The sequence below is a fragment of the Berghia stephanieae genome, chromosome 4 (assembly GCF_034508935.2).
Source record: "Berghia stephanieae isolate SIO BIC M18660-M18661 chromosome 4, UCSD_Bste_1.3, whole genome shotgun sequence".
NCBI classification, from domain to species: domain Eukaryota; kingdom Metazoa; phylum Mollusca; class Gastropoda; order Nudibranchia; family Aeolidiidae; genus Berghia; species Berghia stephanieae.
The window spans coordinates 8,518,112-8,533,698 of record NC_088363.1 but is presented as its reverse complement, the minus strand read 5'-3'; the positions used below and the strand labels follow the sequence as shown (position 1 = coordinate 8,533,698).

The window sequence follows — 15,587 nt, the reverse complement described above, 5'->3', positions numbered from 1 at the left end:
CCCATCCAACCACCCGCATGTTAAGCGTTGCTGTTGGCTAGTGACCATTGTAAAGCGCTTTGAGTTTGAGCATGTTTATTGGATATTGTGCTGTAAAAAAGCTCAAGAATAACATTACTGTTACTGTTTAACTATCAGTGCTGAGAAAATCTGAGCATTTCCGTCACAAAATCAAATGGCTGACACCTGATCGACGCAGTATGAAAATGACAAGCTTAAGACAAAGCGACATTCGAATTCGGCACAAAAACTCGATTAAAATACCCCCCCCTATAGGGCCAATTGAATGTTCTGATGAAAGAAATGATACCTTTGGTTCAATTTACCGTACTTTTGTAGAAAGTAGGATTGGATTACATTATTGTTTTTGCTTTTCAAGACGGCCGCAATCTGCGGCCAATGGCGCTGAAAGAGTTAATAGTGTTGGTGCTGAAAGAGTTAATAGGCAGTGTTTGTGATTTCCTTTACTAATTATTGTTATATTAAATGAAAAACTGTTTGGTCATGAGACAGAGTGTATTTTGTTTTTTCTTTCTATTTTTAAGTTTTTGAATTGAATTCATCTTCAATATGCGTACAGTATGCGGCTTCAATTTATGCACACAGTCCATGGCTTCAATATACAGGCAATTCAAAGTTTGGGAAGGTTACTGTGTGCGGCTATATGGTCTAGTGGTATGACACTCGCTTTCGGATCTGAAGGTCCTGGGTTCGAGTCTCGCGCAGCGCATAGTTGGGTCCTTGGAGAAGGCTCTTTTCTCACATTCTTTCACCGTACCCAGGTGTAAAATGACTAATTGTAATATTATATTGCCTAAAAGGCGTCATGTCCCGTCATAAATGTTAAATGTTGCTGTTGGCCAGGTACCACTTGTAAAAGCGCTTGAGCATGTTAGTGGATATTGCGCAATATAAAAGCTCAATTTTTTACTGTCAAAACTTGCTAGGTAGAATTTTCATCATTCAGAGAAAACCTCAATTTTTTAATCATTTATTTATTGACTTAAAGAATAAAGAAAATTTATTTGTCTTTTGCCTCGCAGTGACATCATTCCCAAAAAAAATTGCATTTTTTTATCATTCATTTATTGTTATTGACTTTTTTTTTTTTAATACTTTTCTTGTTTGCCTGATAGAACAATACCATGTGTGTTTTGAATTCAGTATTCAAATTCTCACTGGTAATTGTATGTAATCTAATAGTAATAGATTGCTTGAAAGTGTTCACTCATTTTCTATCTGGATTTAACTTAGCAGGTTTTGAGAGTCACCTACTCATTTACTTGATACTTTGATAGAGACCAACCCTTTGGTAGGTACTATAAATTGACAAAAGTTGGACTTTACTTCTTTTTTTTTTTCTTTTTTTTTTTACCAAATTTTGGCCAGAAATCCTAAAGTTCAAGCTATGATCGACTAAAATGGTCGTCGTTCCCCCCCCCCCCCCCCCCCCACTTGTATACAAAAGAAAAAATCTCAAACCTTTTAAAGGTTTGATGCATTTTTTGTGACAAGTGTGGGGGGGGGGGGGTTTATTTGAAATAATTGTTTTTTCAGGGGAGCGGGGGGGGGGTATTTTTCGGGGTTTGTTTTTTCTGAAGGTTTTTTTTTTTTTTTTTAAACATGAACAAAAAAAGTTGTTTTGTCAGTTAAAAGCATTGTGGTTATACCAAACAGATAACAACTGAAATACTACAATGCATTATACACATTATACATAACATCATGACTATCACAAGACAACAACACACACGATGAGTTAACACATATCACGGCATGAGATTAGGGTCAAGGGTCATTACAGCAACTGACCAGGATAACTGGTGGGAAGTGGAAAGATTTAAGATTTAGACTACGTACTTACTCATAATCATATGACCCCCTCATGTCCATTCATGTCCACTCATCATATTATCAATAATATATATTATGTAATACATAGTTATCAATACATGTGTACGGGTTTAACCATACCATCTGATTATTCTTAGTACTCCATGCAATGACGATGACCAATGATGACGATGTAAGAAAATGAAAGATTGAGGAGCAAGCACAAGTTCAACACAAAAATGCGAAAATGAGAATATGGCATAGTGTCAGACAAAACAAGAAGAAAAATAAAAGTAAAAAAAAAATTAAAAATCCCCCAAAAAATTTCTCTTCACTTTATGACAGAAATGAAAGTCCAACAGGGCGAAGTTTAAGACTCAGGTGTGAATGAGTACCTGGTTATCAGCAGTGAGGGATATTGTAAGGGTGTTAGTACAAAAAGAATGCTGAACAGGCGACAAGTACTGTAAGCAATGAAAATGTATCTCAATATGGCCTACTGGGGAAATAAATGAAATATTGCGAGGCACACTGATAATGGTTAATCCATGGAAATGCGCTATATAAATGTTCATATTTCTTTCTTCCTGTAATGTTCCTTCTACACTGCCTGTCAACGTGCCATATTCATATTGTCCCGCATACAATGTAAAATTAAAACATATATAGTTACAATATTGTTTCAACCAGTTGTATCAATAATTTAATGACAACAAATGACCCTGAAGAGTATAAGTATAATCCAACTGATAAACATTGTTACCCATTCAATCCAAATGGTCTATTAATGTCTCTTTGATTGTTACTAGACAAAAGATTCGTCCTCCATATGACACTTTTACATAAACAGCCCAAGTCTTGTTTTGTTGGGGTTTTTTTGTGTGTGTGTTTTTTTTTTGGTGGTTTTTTGGGTTTTTTTTTTTTTTTACAATCTATCCATTTTTTAGCAAAAAAAAATAGATGGATAGTAAAAAAAAAACCCGCAAAATAAAATTAAAAACCAGTACTTGGACTGTTTATGTAAAAGTGTCATAGCGAGGACAATCTTTGTCTAGAAACGTCCCGACCCTCTGGAACAAACTTCCAAAAGAATTATGGCATTGTTCATCGTAAGATACGTTTAAAAAGCATCTCAAGACTTTGTTCTCTTCCAAATTGAATTGTTGATGCCCCTGTGTTGTAAAGCACTCTGAGGACTCCCTCGTGAATGTTTGAGCGCTCAACAAATGTAATGTACGATATTAATTATTATGTTTTATTGAGGACAACACATATTATAGCTTTTAAAAAGAAACCACACCAAAAATCTCACCTTTTTTTTTTTTTTTTTTAGTCATTTGAAAAAAAAAAAAAAAAATTTTTTTTTAATTTAAACTTGAGCTAAAATATAGCCCAATTTCCACTAAATATGCTCAAAGTGCTTTACAACATAACATTCTTTAACATTTAAATCAGCCTTTTTTGGCATAGGTTCAGCTAGACAAAATACCATTTTGAGACAATAGGTCACACGGGGTTGGTTGGTCACTGGTATTTAAATGAGATCTTTTTCCCACTCTTTAAAATAAAATATTACTGGCCGTTATGTATGGAGATTTATTTAAATTTACAAGACAGTAAACCAGTTCCTAATATGGTCATAAAAGGAGAAAAATTAAAATTTTAAAAAAAGAGAGAGAAAAAGAAAACAAAAAATATGGGTCTTTAAATGAAAATGTTAATTAACATTGTCATTCATGTTGTTTTTATAAATAGTCTGGAATATTATAATTTTTTTTTTTTAAACCAAAAAAAAAAACAGATCTTTGACTTTGTTGCACATATTGCAGAAGTGTAGTTACATTTCATTTCTTTTTAAACATTTCAACAGAATAATAGCTCAAATTTAAATATTTCCAGAATCATCATTTTCCTGTAGTGTAAGATTCAATCATCTCATAAACTCTCCATCGATTCAATGCAATATTTTAAAACATAAATAATTTTTAGCCTTAACCAGTTAACTGCCACACTCTGTAAAGACTTTGCAAAGTGCCAGGTTTGAGAGTATTTGCCAAGAAGAGAGTCATTTAAATCGATCGACATTAGAAGGACGAGTTATCTGGTCAAATATGCGTCTTGCTTTCCAGATTACGGTAGTTAACTGGTTAATAATAATGGAATTTGTACATTATAGATTCCTTAGTCATTAATGACAGTTACATCCAACCTGCTCAAGAAAGCAAAGCATCCTTTAGATTTTTTAGACATATATAAATAACAATGTGAAATTGAATGTAAGCTTCGAGCTTCTAGCATTACACAGATATAAGCATACATAGGGATAAAAGTTAATCATAGTTTCCATTTTCTTTTTCCTAATTCTATTTTCGAAAAGGTAAAGAATACAAAATTTGCAATAATTCCATTTGAAAATATCGCCTTATAGTTGAGAAGTCTTATCCGCAAAATGTTAGGTGTTGACATTGGCTTGAACTCGCTTGTAAAGTGCTTTGAGCATGCTTATAACAGATATTGCACTATATTTTTAAAGAATGAGTTTTTCTAGTTTTTACTCATTTTTAACAATTTTTCCATTTTAATTTCTTTTCGACTTAAAAAAATAAATTTTAAAAACCACTAGGCAATCTATTTGTGAATAATATCGTCCTCTAAGCCAAGGTACGGCATTACTAAAGCATTACAAAAACTTCATGGATGAAGATGAATCCAATGTCAAAGACTACATAACTGTTTGTTATTTGGAATGGAGTGAGGAAGGAGGTAGGTTGGGTAAAGCTGGAGAAAAAATGTAAAGCACAAAAAAAAAAATGAGTCCAGATAATAATATCTTGAGTTTTATAATGAGGTAAGCATTTTCTCGATACAATAATAATGATAATAATAATGATAATAAAAATAATAAAAATAATAAAAATAATAATAATAATAATAATAATAATAATAATAATAATAATAATAATAATAATAATAATAATAATAATATTATTATTATTATTATTATTATTAATATTATTATTATTAAAATAATAATAAATCTTTTATAGCGTCTCCTTTCAAAACCTCTGAAAGCTATAAATTAAATACTTACTTTCCAATTATTATCACACGCTTAAACTTAAACCCTCAAATGCACACTCACATGCGCATGCTTGAGCAACGGAATAAGATACAGCAAATATGCGCAGCGAGGATACGTAGGTACAAGAAATAAAATGCTATGAGACAGTAATATTAAACTAGGACAATTAGCTACAACAGAAACCGTGTGTACAAAAATTGTCAGCTATATGAAGAAAGTCCAAAATCTTGCATCATTGTAGTGCCTCGTGTGCAATTCTATTGTATGTTACAGTCTCAAACAGAGTTAATAATTGGTAATTTGATGCTACAACAGTTTGGCGTTATCCATTTGAGTCTTTACATCTTGCATCTTGGCATGAAGGTCCTGAGACAGAAAATAAAATAATATGTGTAAATAAATAAGCAAACGGCATATATACAGATCATTTCTACCACCATGTTCAATTAGCTTTACAAACCTTAAAACAAAACAAAAAGTAGTGCATATGAAACCTAATTTCCTTTCCATAAAGTACAAGTCATCTGTTAGGCAGACAGGGCACCCCTTCTTTATACCACTACATTTACAATGATCTTGCTGTGTCTAGCCAGGTCTAACCAGTCAGGTCTCAGGTTTGAATCCTGTACACAGTGATGTGCGGCTATGTGGTCTTGTGGTCTGACACTCACTTTCGGATCGGAAGGTCCTGGGTTCGAGCCTCGCTCGGCGCATAGTTGAGTCCTTAGGAAAGACTCTTTACTTACATTCTCACCATACTGTGGTGTAAAATGAGTACCTGGCCGTCAACAGCGTTGTCTCTGTCAGAAATAAATTGTAATATCGCCTAACAGGCATTATGTCTCGTTCTACATGTTATGTGTTGCTGTTAGTCAGGGACCCTTTGTAAAGCGCTTTGAGCACATTTAGTGGATATTGCGCTATATAAAAGCCCCTCCCCCCCCCCCCCACTCTCTCTCTCTCCCTCTCCTCTCTCTCTATCTCTCTAAGTCCCCCCCTCTCTCTATCTCTCTCTCTCTCTCTCTCAGTCCCCTCCCTCCCTCTCTCTCTCCCCTCCCTCTCTCTCTCTCTCTCTCTCTCTCTCTCTCTCTCTCTCTCTCTCTCTCTCTCCTTCTCTCTATCTCTCCAGGACGTTCCAGTACCATTTATTAAGTCCAATGCCAGACATCCTGAACTTTATATCTCTAATTTAATATGGCCCTTCTCTATCCCCTGTATATCTAATCTTTATCAATATCTATAAATACAGATTCTGCTCCAAACATTTTTATGGGTTCATAAAATAATAATAAAAACTGAAAAATGATTAAACAATATTTTTATACATTATTTATTGATGATAATTTCGGTGATTAATTTTGAATCTTCTGTTAAAGAGTGTTTTCCCATTATAAAATGAATTTTTGTTGCATTGGGGGGCCCAAATAACTCGGTAATGCACTCACTAAATACACACAAAGGCACCCAGATCAATTTCAGGATGAAGTCAAGATTTAGTTCTGACCCCACCTCCACCCCCTTTCAACCCCCTGTCCAATAATTGGGTAGCCTGGCTTGTCAGATCTGGCAGAAAGTACATTGTGATAGACCAGCATCCTATCCAAATGGTAGCAATCAATTGCCATTGTCCGTTTCACGTCATTTAAATGGAGATTAACTCCGGCTCCATGGGCCTTATGTCTCTGAAGAACTTCTATTGCAAAGAGATGAAGAATGGAAATACTCACTTCAAATTCAGCTACAGTCATTTCTATGCATCGACTGCTTGATGTGCCATTCTCCTCTGTAGTAGTCAGAATCATCGTCACCATTGGGGCATTAAGATTTTTTACTTCACTGCTGCTCATAGCAACACTCAATTTCCACTTCACTGTCACTGAATCAATCTGGGAAAACATAAGGCAAAAGATCTGCGCATAAATCCAACTATATGACAAGACTACTAACTTTAACTATTTATAATCATTCCTTGATGTCCATATTCCAAGTCGCCTACTCGCGTCTTCTAACTCAGTATAAATTTAAAAGAAAAATCCCTAAAAACTAAATTTTCTGAACAATATTTTTCCTTATCTGTCCCAGCTGTGTGGAACTCATTAACTACCTATACAAGGAACTGTCAGACCTTTGATCATTTTAAAAATCCCTTCAAACTTGAGTTGTTAAGATTTATTTATCACATAAAAAAAAATCCCTAAAAACTAAATTTTCTGAACAATCTTTTTCCTTTTCTGTCCCAGCTGTGCGGGACTCATTAACTACCTATACAAGGAACTGTCAGACCTTTGATCATTTTAAAAATCCCTTCAAACTTGAATTGTTAAGATCTATTTATCACATTAAAAAAAATCCCTAAAAACTAAATTTTCTGAACAATCTTTTTCCTTTGCTGTCCCAGCTGTGCGGGACTCATTAACTACCTATACAAGGAACTGTCAGACCTTTGATCATTTTAAAAATCCCTTCAAACTTGAGTTGTTAAGATCTATTTATCACATGAATCAGTAATAAATATGTTTTACTTTTTTTTTTTTTTTTGTCATGCCTATGATTTGTATGTACAGTTATTCTCACAAGCTGTTTTTAAAAAATTGAAATTGTAAAGCACCACAAAACATTGTAAAGGGATATTGGCACTATATAAATCAACCATTAAATCTTGGCTTTGTGGTTTAGTGGTATGACACTCCATATTCAACCTAGAGATTGACGATTCGAATTACACAGTGGATGGCCCAAAATTGAATTTTGGAAAAGGCTCTTTATTCACATTTTCTCATCATACTAAAGAGTAAAATGAGTCCCTATTGGCTATAAACGGCATTGTTCTTCTTAAAGAGAATATAATTTAGTACCCTAGATGGTCAGTTCCAACAGCTCAGTTGGTAGAGCACTTGCTTCACATGCAAAGAGACCGTGATCAATTCCAAGTGTAGTTGAGATTTTATTCTGACCCCCTCTTCTCACTTTCCACCCGACAGTAATTGGGTAGCTCGGTCTGTTAGATCTGACGAAAAGTACTTTGCAATAGACTATTGTCGTATCCAAAGGGTAGCAAGGAAATGCTATTGTCCATCTCAAGCTACATAAACTGGGATAAACTCTAGCTCCGTTGGTCTAATGGCTTGGAAGGACTATTTCTGAGATGGTCAGAGCCCATGTAAAGCACTCTAAGGACATTAATATAAGCGAATATTTCGCGAAATAAAATTCGATTCTTTCTTTTCCAATTGACAGGAGGTCATATAAAATGGAAAATGCATTTTTACTTACCTGACCTACATGATCTGCCCCTGGCATGTTTGTTGACAAAGAGATGACTAATCAAGAGTGTTTGAAGTATTTGGAATCTGGAAATGAAGGGAAGTGGGCTGGGGTCGGTGGTTGGTTTAGAATGATTATGAGATTTAATTAGATGGTACATGAAATGTAATGGGACTAATATATATTGACAAACTTACCTCTCTCTCACTTCCTCCCCCCCCCCTCTCTCTCTCTCTCTCTCTCTCTCTCTTCCTCCCCCCCCCCCCTCTCTCTCTCTCTCTCTCTCTCTTCCTCCCCCCCCTCTCTCTCTCTCTCTCTCTCTCTCTCTCTCTCTCTCTCTCTCTCTCTCTCTCTCTCTCTCTCTCTCTCTCTCTCTCTCTCCCACGCTTAGTTTTATTTCTTTGAGTGGAAAATATAGTATATATTATAGGCAGTGATGTAATTTGCTTTAATAACAAAAGAAATAGAATAAAGACAAATATCCAATATTGAACAATGGCAAATGCATGCTACCCATTAGATAGGACACCAGTCTATCACTAAGTACTTTCTGCTAGACAGACCTAGCTACCCAATCACTGCTGGATGTACTGCAGGGGAGGGGGGGGGGAAAGAAAAAATCTTGACTTCACCCCTGATCGAACTGGGTTCCTTTGTACGTGAAGCAAGCGCTTTACCAATAGAGCTATCGGGACCCCGAAGAGGTAAAGAAGGGACATGGTTAAAAGTGTGAGTACTTTTAATCAGGGAAAAGAATGATTTGAAAAATTTACAATGAAATTGATAGAGCAGGAAATTTCATTCAAACTAACATTATCATCAAAAGCCTCTCTTTGCCGTGCGTCTACTACTTGATCAATCCACCACTACAAAAATTAGATAACCAAACCCCAGCTTATCCTTCTGTGTACTGATAACAACAGAGGCTACCGGCTGGTCAATACAATACTGACTAATGTACTATAATAAAGACAGGAAAGATCCTTTTAAGTTCTTTATCACTAACCAGAGAACAACAAGTAAGTTGAATTCAGTTCAATATAATTTTCTTGTTATATTTTTTTTCTTTTTGCCCCGGATTACAATATGTGCAATTCGTGAGTGTTTTTTTGTTAAGGAGAAAAGAGGTTTGATAGAATAATTTCAAGGATAACAAAGTGTCAACTAAAAAATATGTGAGTAAAATGTTATAATATAGTAAATCATTATAGGGATTCATTAACATATTCACAACGGATATTCTTTTGATATTGTCATTTGAATTTGTTGTTGCATTATTGTTTTTTATAATGCTAATAATGATGATAACAATAATAATTATAATAATAATATCAATAATAATAATAATAATAATAATAATAATAATAATAATAATAATAATAATAATAATAATAATAATAATAATAATAATAATAATAATAATAATAAAAATATAGAAGAAGAAGGAGTAACTTCATTGGAAGAAGAAAGAAAAGCAACATCATTGGAGGAATTTACATTTTCAGCTGCGTTCTTCTGTCTCCTCTTAGCAGTTATCAATCTACTTGCCTCTCTCAGTTGTTCAAGTCCTGCTGGTTTCATTGCCAATTTTCAAATTAAATTTCTTTGCCTGTCTGCAACTTGAAATCTTGTAAGATTTATACTTAGCTGGATCTGCTTTCAGTTTTGCTCTATGGTGAGCAACTTAACCCTTGCTTGTTAAAGGTATGATTTATTCAAATTTTCTTGCTTTCGAGCTTTGTCAAATTAAGAATTAAGGTGAAAAAGTGAAAGCAAAACAAGAAGTAAAAGGAAATAATTATCATAATCAAAGATACTGTACTCTAGAAAATAATGCTGATTCTTGGTGAGCTATTTTAGTTCTCCTTATTCATATAAAATAAATAGGTGATATTTTGTGACCTTGTCACTCTGTAACCAACAAGCTCACTTATGTGATTTTGATTTGTCTAACATATAGAAAACATGTTAGACAAATCAAAATCACATAAATTTTCATTTCTACCAGTTAATTTACATCAAATATAGAATTATCTATTTTAAGTTATGAATTTGTAACCGTTTAAGTTACTTTAAAAAAAATTCAGTTACAAAATGACATACAATATTACTTTTATTACTCTTTACATGTGAATTCTATTTCACAAAGACGAGGTTATTCTGGAAAAGTGAAAAGTGAAAGTATCAAGTTTAACTGCATAATCTGAAAATCTTTTGGAATATGAAGGTCAAGTTATTAAACTATAGAGAAAAATCAGACCGACTTCATTTGAATTCCATTTTTTAAGCCTAAATTAATTGTTTACAAGAAATTGCCTACTTTTACTTTTATCAAAGCTATTCTGATGCTGATCAAAGAAAAGGTCTTTCTCATCTTGTTCTGCTGAAATGCTTGGAGCATAGCATTTTATTATATTCTGATATTTTGAATCTAAGGGTAGAATTGAGCAGTCAATATTCTTCCATTAATTGATTCCCATTCTAATTCTACTGAGGTCTTCCTTGCCTTTTTTGATAGCATAATGCAAACCCTGCAATCTTCAGAAAGACCAGAACAAATAAGCTTGTGTCCAGTTGATAGGGTGACTTGACTAGATGACAGCCATCTATCTCACTTTGCTCAAGTCATGGACCTAAATGTTGTATCTATCCATCTCTTGTGCCACCTGTGTAACTTTTTTCAGTTTCATAAATTATTCTCACATTGCAACTTGCAATCCGTAAGGGCTCAAACAGAGTAGGGTCTCTGCTGGCTTTTTCCAAGCCTTGTTTTGATGATCTATTTACCCAACACCTGACACTAACAGTGGAAGTGACTTCAGTCATCGAATCACTCAGTTGAGCGTAAGACAATGGATGAAGAAGGTCCATTTCACTGGTTGTTATTAAACTGGTGACATAAAATAAAAGGCATCGATATTGGGTCCACAGAACTAATCATATAAGTGAAATACATATGGTGAATACAACTACCTGATGGATGAAATATTAATAGATGAAGAAGGATGTATCTGTATCATCCGTAGTTGTCATCAGTCTTGCCATATAGACATCTTTTTTTAGCTGCCTGTATCAGAGTTTCGGTCTCCATTTTGCACAAAAAGTTATGAATGAAAATACTACACACTAGGCAAATAAATAGGTACAGGAATGATGACTCGAGGACTAAAATTTTAATGCAGCTAGAAGTCCATTGTTGGCATCTACTTTTGATGCATCGTTAATGATGACTAGATGACTCCATAACGCCCCCACTCTAGCATGTCTCACACTAGCATTAGTAAATAAAATCTGCAGTCGTTAAAAAGATGCTTGACGATTCTGCATCCACACTGTTTGATCCCTAACACATGTTTAGAGGAGAGGAGATGTGTCACCAGGTTAGCTTCTGTTTGACTTTGGCTGATCTGCATAATGATCTCTTTCCGGATCCGTTTTCATAATCCAAGTTCTAATCTGTGGTTTCAATTTCTGCAGCTAGCAGTTTTTTTCCCCTAATAATCGAGGGGGGGGGGGGGGCTGGCTACGCACAGGGTCCTCCCCTTCCTTGGAATGCAGTTTGAAACAGCATCAAGCAGAGTTGGGTTTGGATCTTGGCAATGCTTAGTTTCTCTTTTGTCTTAAAAAATCAGTTCATTTCACTGATTTGGTACATAATTTACCATAGGCATTTTATTTTTTAAAAATCAATTTGATTCTTTCTCAAGACTTGGATATTTAAAGTTAAATTTATCTGGCAATGGTATGTGAATAAGAAAGTAGGGAGACCTTCAGCAAATTCCTCGAGGTAGCTTCACTTATTTTAACTGCAGATATTTTGTCAGACGTTTATTTATTCAATTTGTCAAGTTTTTGTAACATTTTAAAAGCTGTAGAACAAACCTTGATTGATTGGTAAAAGTTAACAATTTTCTTACACGACCATTGTTTGCCGTTGAAGTATTGAAAGGTAGTGCAAAGCAGTCTTGATATGATATGATATGGGGAAATTCCACGGGTAACGGACTGACAAATCAGACCAAAAATGCATACATTTCGTGCTCTGAAATGCAATGTATTTATTGTATGGAGCTAATATTTCCCATGGACATGTATCATGTCCGCCCTTATCATATATCAAAAGGATAAAGATGAATCTTAATCAACTTGAATTTTTTTGACATTATAATGTTGGTAACGGACTGACATCAGAAAATCCATCTTTTTCAATTTTATATGTAGATGGATCAAACTTTCTGAAGTTAAGCCTTCCAGTAACAAATAAGTTCTTTTATAGTAACCAGGAGATGTTGTTCTACAACCCACTAGCAATATTTAAAAGATTGTCCAAAATTTGAATCTGCAGTCTTTGAAAAAGTGTCGGTAAAGGACTGACAAATGGATGGTAACGGACTGACACCTCTGAATTTTATTACTCTGAATAACGGTTACTACATCAAATCCAGAGCAAAGAACAGATTATGTAATTATTATCAACACTGAATACCCAGTGTGATTGATCAAACCAATACTCTTCCTTATATGGATGTCAAGCTACATTGGGCGTGATGAGTAACTCGATGGGTGACATCTGATTACCTCAATCCCAACTTTGCTTTTGAAAAAAATTAAATAATGAAATAATGATTCATGGAGTTGAAATCTATTCTGCCAAAGCAAACGGGAATTTATTTCAACTATGAAATTAAATTATCCAAAAAAAAAAAAAAAAATGTAGATAAGAAAGAACTTTAAAACTGGGGAAGGTTTAACATTCTTTTGGTACTTATTTTTGAAGCTTAATTTTTATTCTGTATTTCATCTTGATTCCTCAAGCTTAGGAATTGTCAATAGGCCATGACCGTCACTGCAAACTGGTCGATAGTATTGGCAGTCAATCTCTTCCTCATCTGCACTTGACCAGAAAGCCAGTTATAAGATCTGAGAAAGATCTTCAAAAATTTCATTTGGGACCATTTTATCCTTGATTGTTACAATTTTCTTATGCAGATTGTGGGATTTCTCTTAGAAGTACATTCTGAGGTTCTGAGGGAGCAAAATAAACTTAAGCCAATTTTGATTCCTGGATGAAATTCACTAACAATCGACAACCTCTTTTTCAGGGCTTTTTACACGAAACTTTTTGGAATTTTGTCCTTTCTCTTTTTTCATCTCTCACAATTATGAAATCTTTTTCCCTTGGTGCTCGCCAAGAGTACTTCTTGTCCAAATAGAAATTTTCGATCAAATTATCTTATTTCATTTTGAAAGCCCATTTCCATGATTAAAATATTTAAAAAACCATTGGTTGATGTATTGTATGCCCTTAGCAGTACAGGCATAGTTTAATTTTATTTTTAACTTTTGGGAGGATTGTAGACCCTCAAAGTTGAATTCAGTATTTTACTTTCCTGTGCTGAAATGTGAGGCAGATGTGGATTTAGGTGTGCTTGGTTTACTTTCTTTTGGAGTTGTAGATTGATTGGCTTTTCTCTTTTATTTTCCATTTTGCTTGAAAAAATCCCGTTATTTCTTTTAAGCATCCTTTACAATCACTTTCAAGTTTTCTTTGAGACTCCTGCTTTTGTTGCCTATCTTTTTCCTAAACAATGTAATGCCCATCAGTTTTCAGTCTTTCTTGATAATTTGAATCATGGATAGAGTAGGCATTTTGAACCTGTGAATAAAGAAAATTGAGCGAAATTACATCATAAGCTATGAAAGTCAAATCGGAATAAAAAGCAAATCTTGTTTTCTTAAAAATAATACAGCAAAACTAAGAAAATAGAACTCATTTCTAACTTGTATCACATTACTTTGTAACAACTAACATATGAGATTAAACACAGCTAAACAGCTTGCTGACCCACTACATTTAAAGCCTCAGTGACTCAAAAGTTTTTCACATTCATTTAAATGTTTTTCTTTTTTTTTCTCCCAGGGCTTCTTGCCCCTTCAACAGAAGACTACTACTGGCTCCATTGTCATAAGTATATTATAGAACAAAAAACAGTGTTTTTCCCTCAATTCAAAAATAGCAAAAATCTTCAAGTGATCAAAAGATTCACAAGCTTTAAAAGATCCAACTTACCTATTGCAAAATAGCAGGCTTGATGTTGAAGGCCAGTGTTTGAAATTTTATGGATCCAAATGTTTATAAAATGGCTGCCTGATCAGTTGAAACACATTGGAGTGGACTTTACTCTTGAGACTTAAAAAACAACTTTTATATATTGTCTTTGAATTAAAATAGAATTAGTCAGTCTGTTACTGTCAGTCCGTTACCCTAAAAAATGTCAGTCCGTTACCCAACAAAAGTACCTTATATGATAAATTTCTTGAAAAATTATCTTACAGTGCTAAAGCCATTCATGTAAGAACAGAAAATCTGAAATAGTGAGTCTGTACAACAATCACCTCTTTCATAGATGAAAAAATACTGTTTTAATGGTAACGGACTGACATACAATTTCCCAAGGTCATTAAAACGACCGATGAGGACAACATTTCATTAAAATCGTAAATTTGAATGTTTATATAGGTTCCTGATACTTATAATTGTTTTAATATCAATAAACAACAGCAAAGGTAGCTATAATTTTGTAGAAGTTGCAAAATTTATAATATTGAGAAAATATTCTTTTTGTTCTTCAAATAGGGGATACCCTTACATAAAGCTACAATAAGCATCCTGTACCACAAATATGCACGAAATATCCTTATATTCATAATCCTGAATGATTTTCCAACAAATTGGTACCAAATTTTAACATGTTCTTAAGAATTTGTAAAACACCCCTTCGGTTGACATTTTCATGGAATTTCCCTATGATATGATATAAGTCCAGATTTATGTAGGCTTATTACAGCCTCTTATCTGCTCTCGTGCATTCGTGAATGTATTTAATTCACATCTCTCAAAACTGGGCATGCCACATAGTGGAAGGAGGTGTCTGAATTAAACTCTACAAACAGTATTTTTCTGTTTCACAATGAGCGTTGAGACAGCACTTGAAAGCCTGCAATGAAGGGGTGTCGACAACTGTTGCAGGCAAGCGGTTCCATTTATCCCAACCCGAACTGAGAAGAAGTTCTGCCTGAGGTTTAGAGAACACCTTAGGTCCGGTCTTCATACCCGAAAGGTTACTGATTTCGATCATCTGTTGCTGCATTGTGTGGCCTTGAGCAAGTCACCCCAGCCTAGCTTAATTTGTGGCGCTACACTGCGGATGACGCCTGGGTTATTCCAGTTGTCCCTTGGAATAGACCCTAGAGACAAATTTCCCCTAGGGGATGAATAAAGGGAATTATTTATTTTTTAATTATTTTTTTGTTATAATTATAGGTCTTAGTAAAAGTCCTTATGTGTTTGATTTTCCTGTTAGGGCTAGTTAAAGATACTTAGGTTTTTTCGGGTTTGTTTCTTTGC

At 34.3% G+C, this 15,587-nt stretch overlaps 2 protein-coding genes across 2 annotated transcripts in view; one reads left to right on the top strand and one right to left on the bottom strand.

Annotated features, from left to right (window-relative positions):
* Window positions 1-4,877: 4,877 nt before the first annotated feature.
* The window catches only part of LOC144969987 (COMM domain-containing protein 6-like), an 11,144-nt gene continuing 434 nt past the window's right edge, over window positions 4,878-15,587 (bottom strand). Inside the window, exons 2-4 of the mRNA XM_078909112.1 lie at window positions 8,189-8,286; window positions 6,643-6,801; window positions 4,878-5,281 (exon numbers count right to left, since the gene is read on the bottom strand). Of these exons, the coding sequence (XP_078765238.1) occupies window positions 5,222-5,281; window positions 6,643-6,801; window positions 8,189-8,215 (246 nt within the window). The 5' untranslated portion in view covers window positions 8,216-8,286 and the 3' untranslated portion in view covers window positions 4,878-5,221. The remainder of the gene's footprint in view (window positions 5,282-6,642; window positions 6,802-8,188; window positions 8,287-15,587) is intronic.
* Window positions 9,105-15,587, top strand: part of LOC144969986 (bis(monoacylglycero)phosphate synthase CLN5-like) — an 18,130-nt gene continuing 11,647 nt past the window's right edge. Inside the window, 1 exon segment of the mRNA XM_078909111.1 lies at window positions 9,105-9,198. Coding sequence (XP_078765237.1) covers window positions 9,135-9,198 — 64 coding nt within the window. The 5' untranslated portion in view covers window positions 9,105-9,134.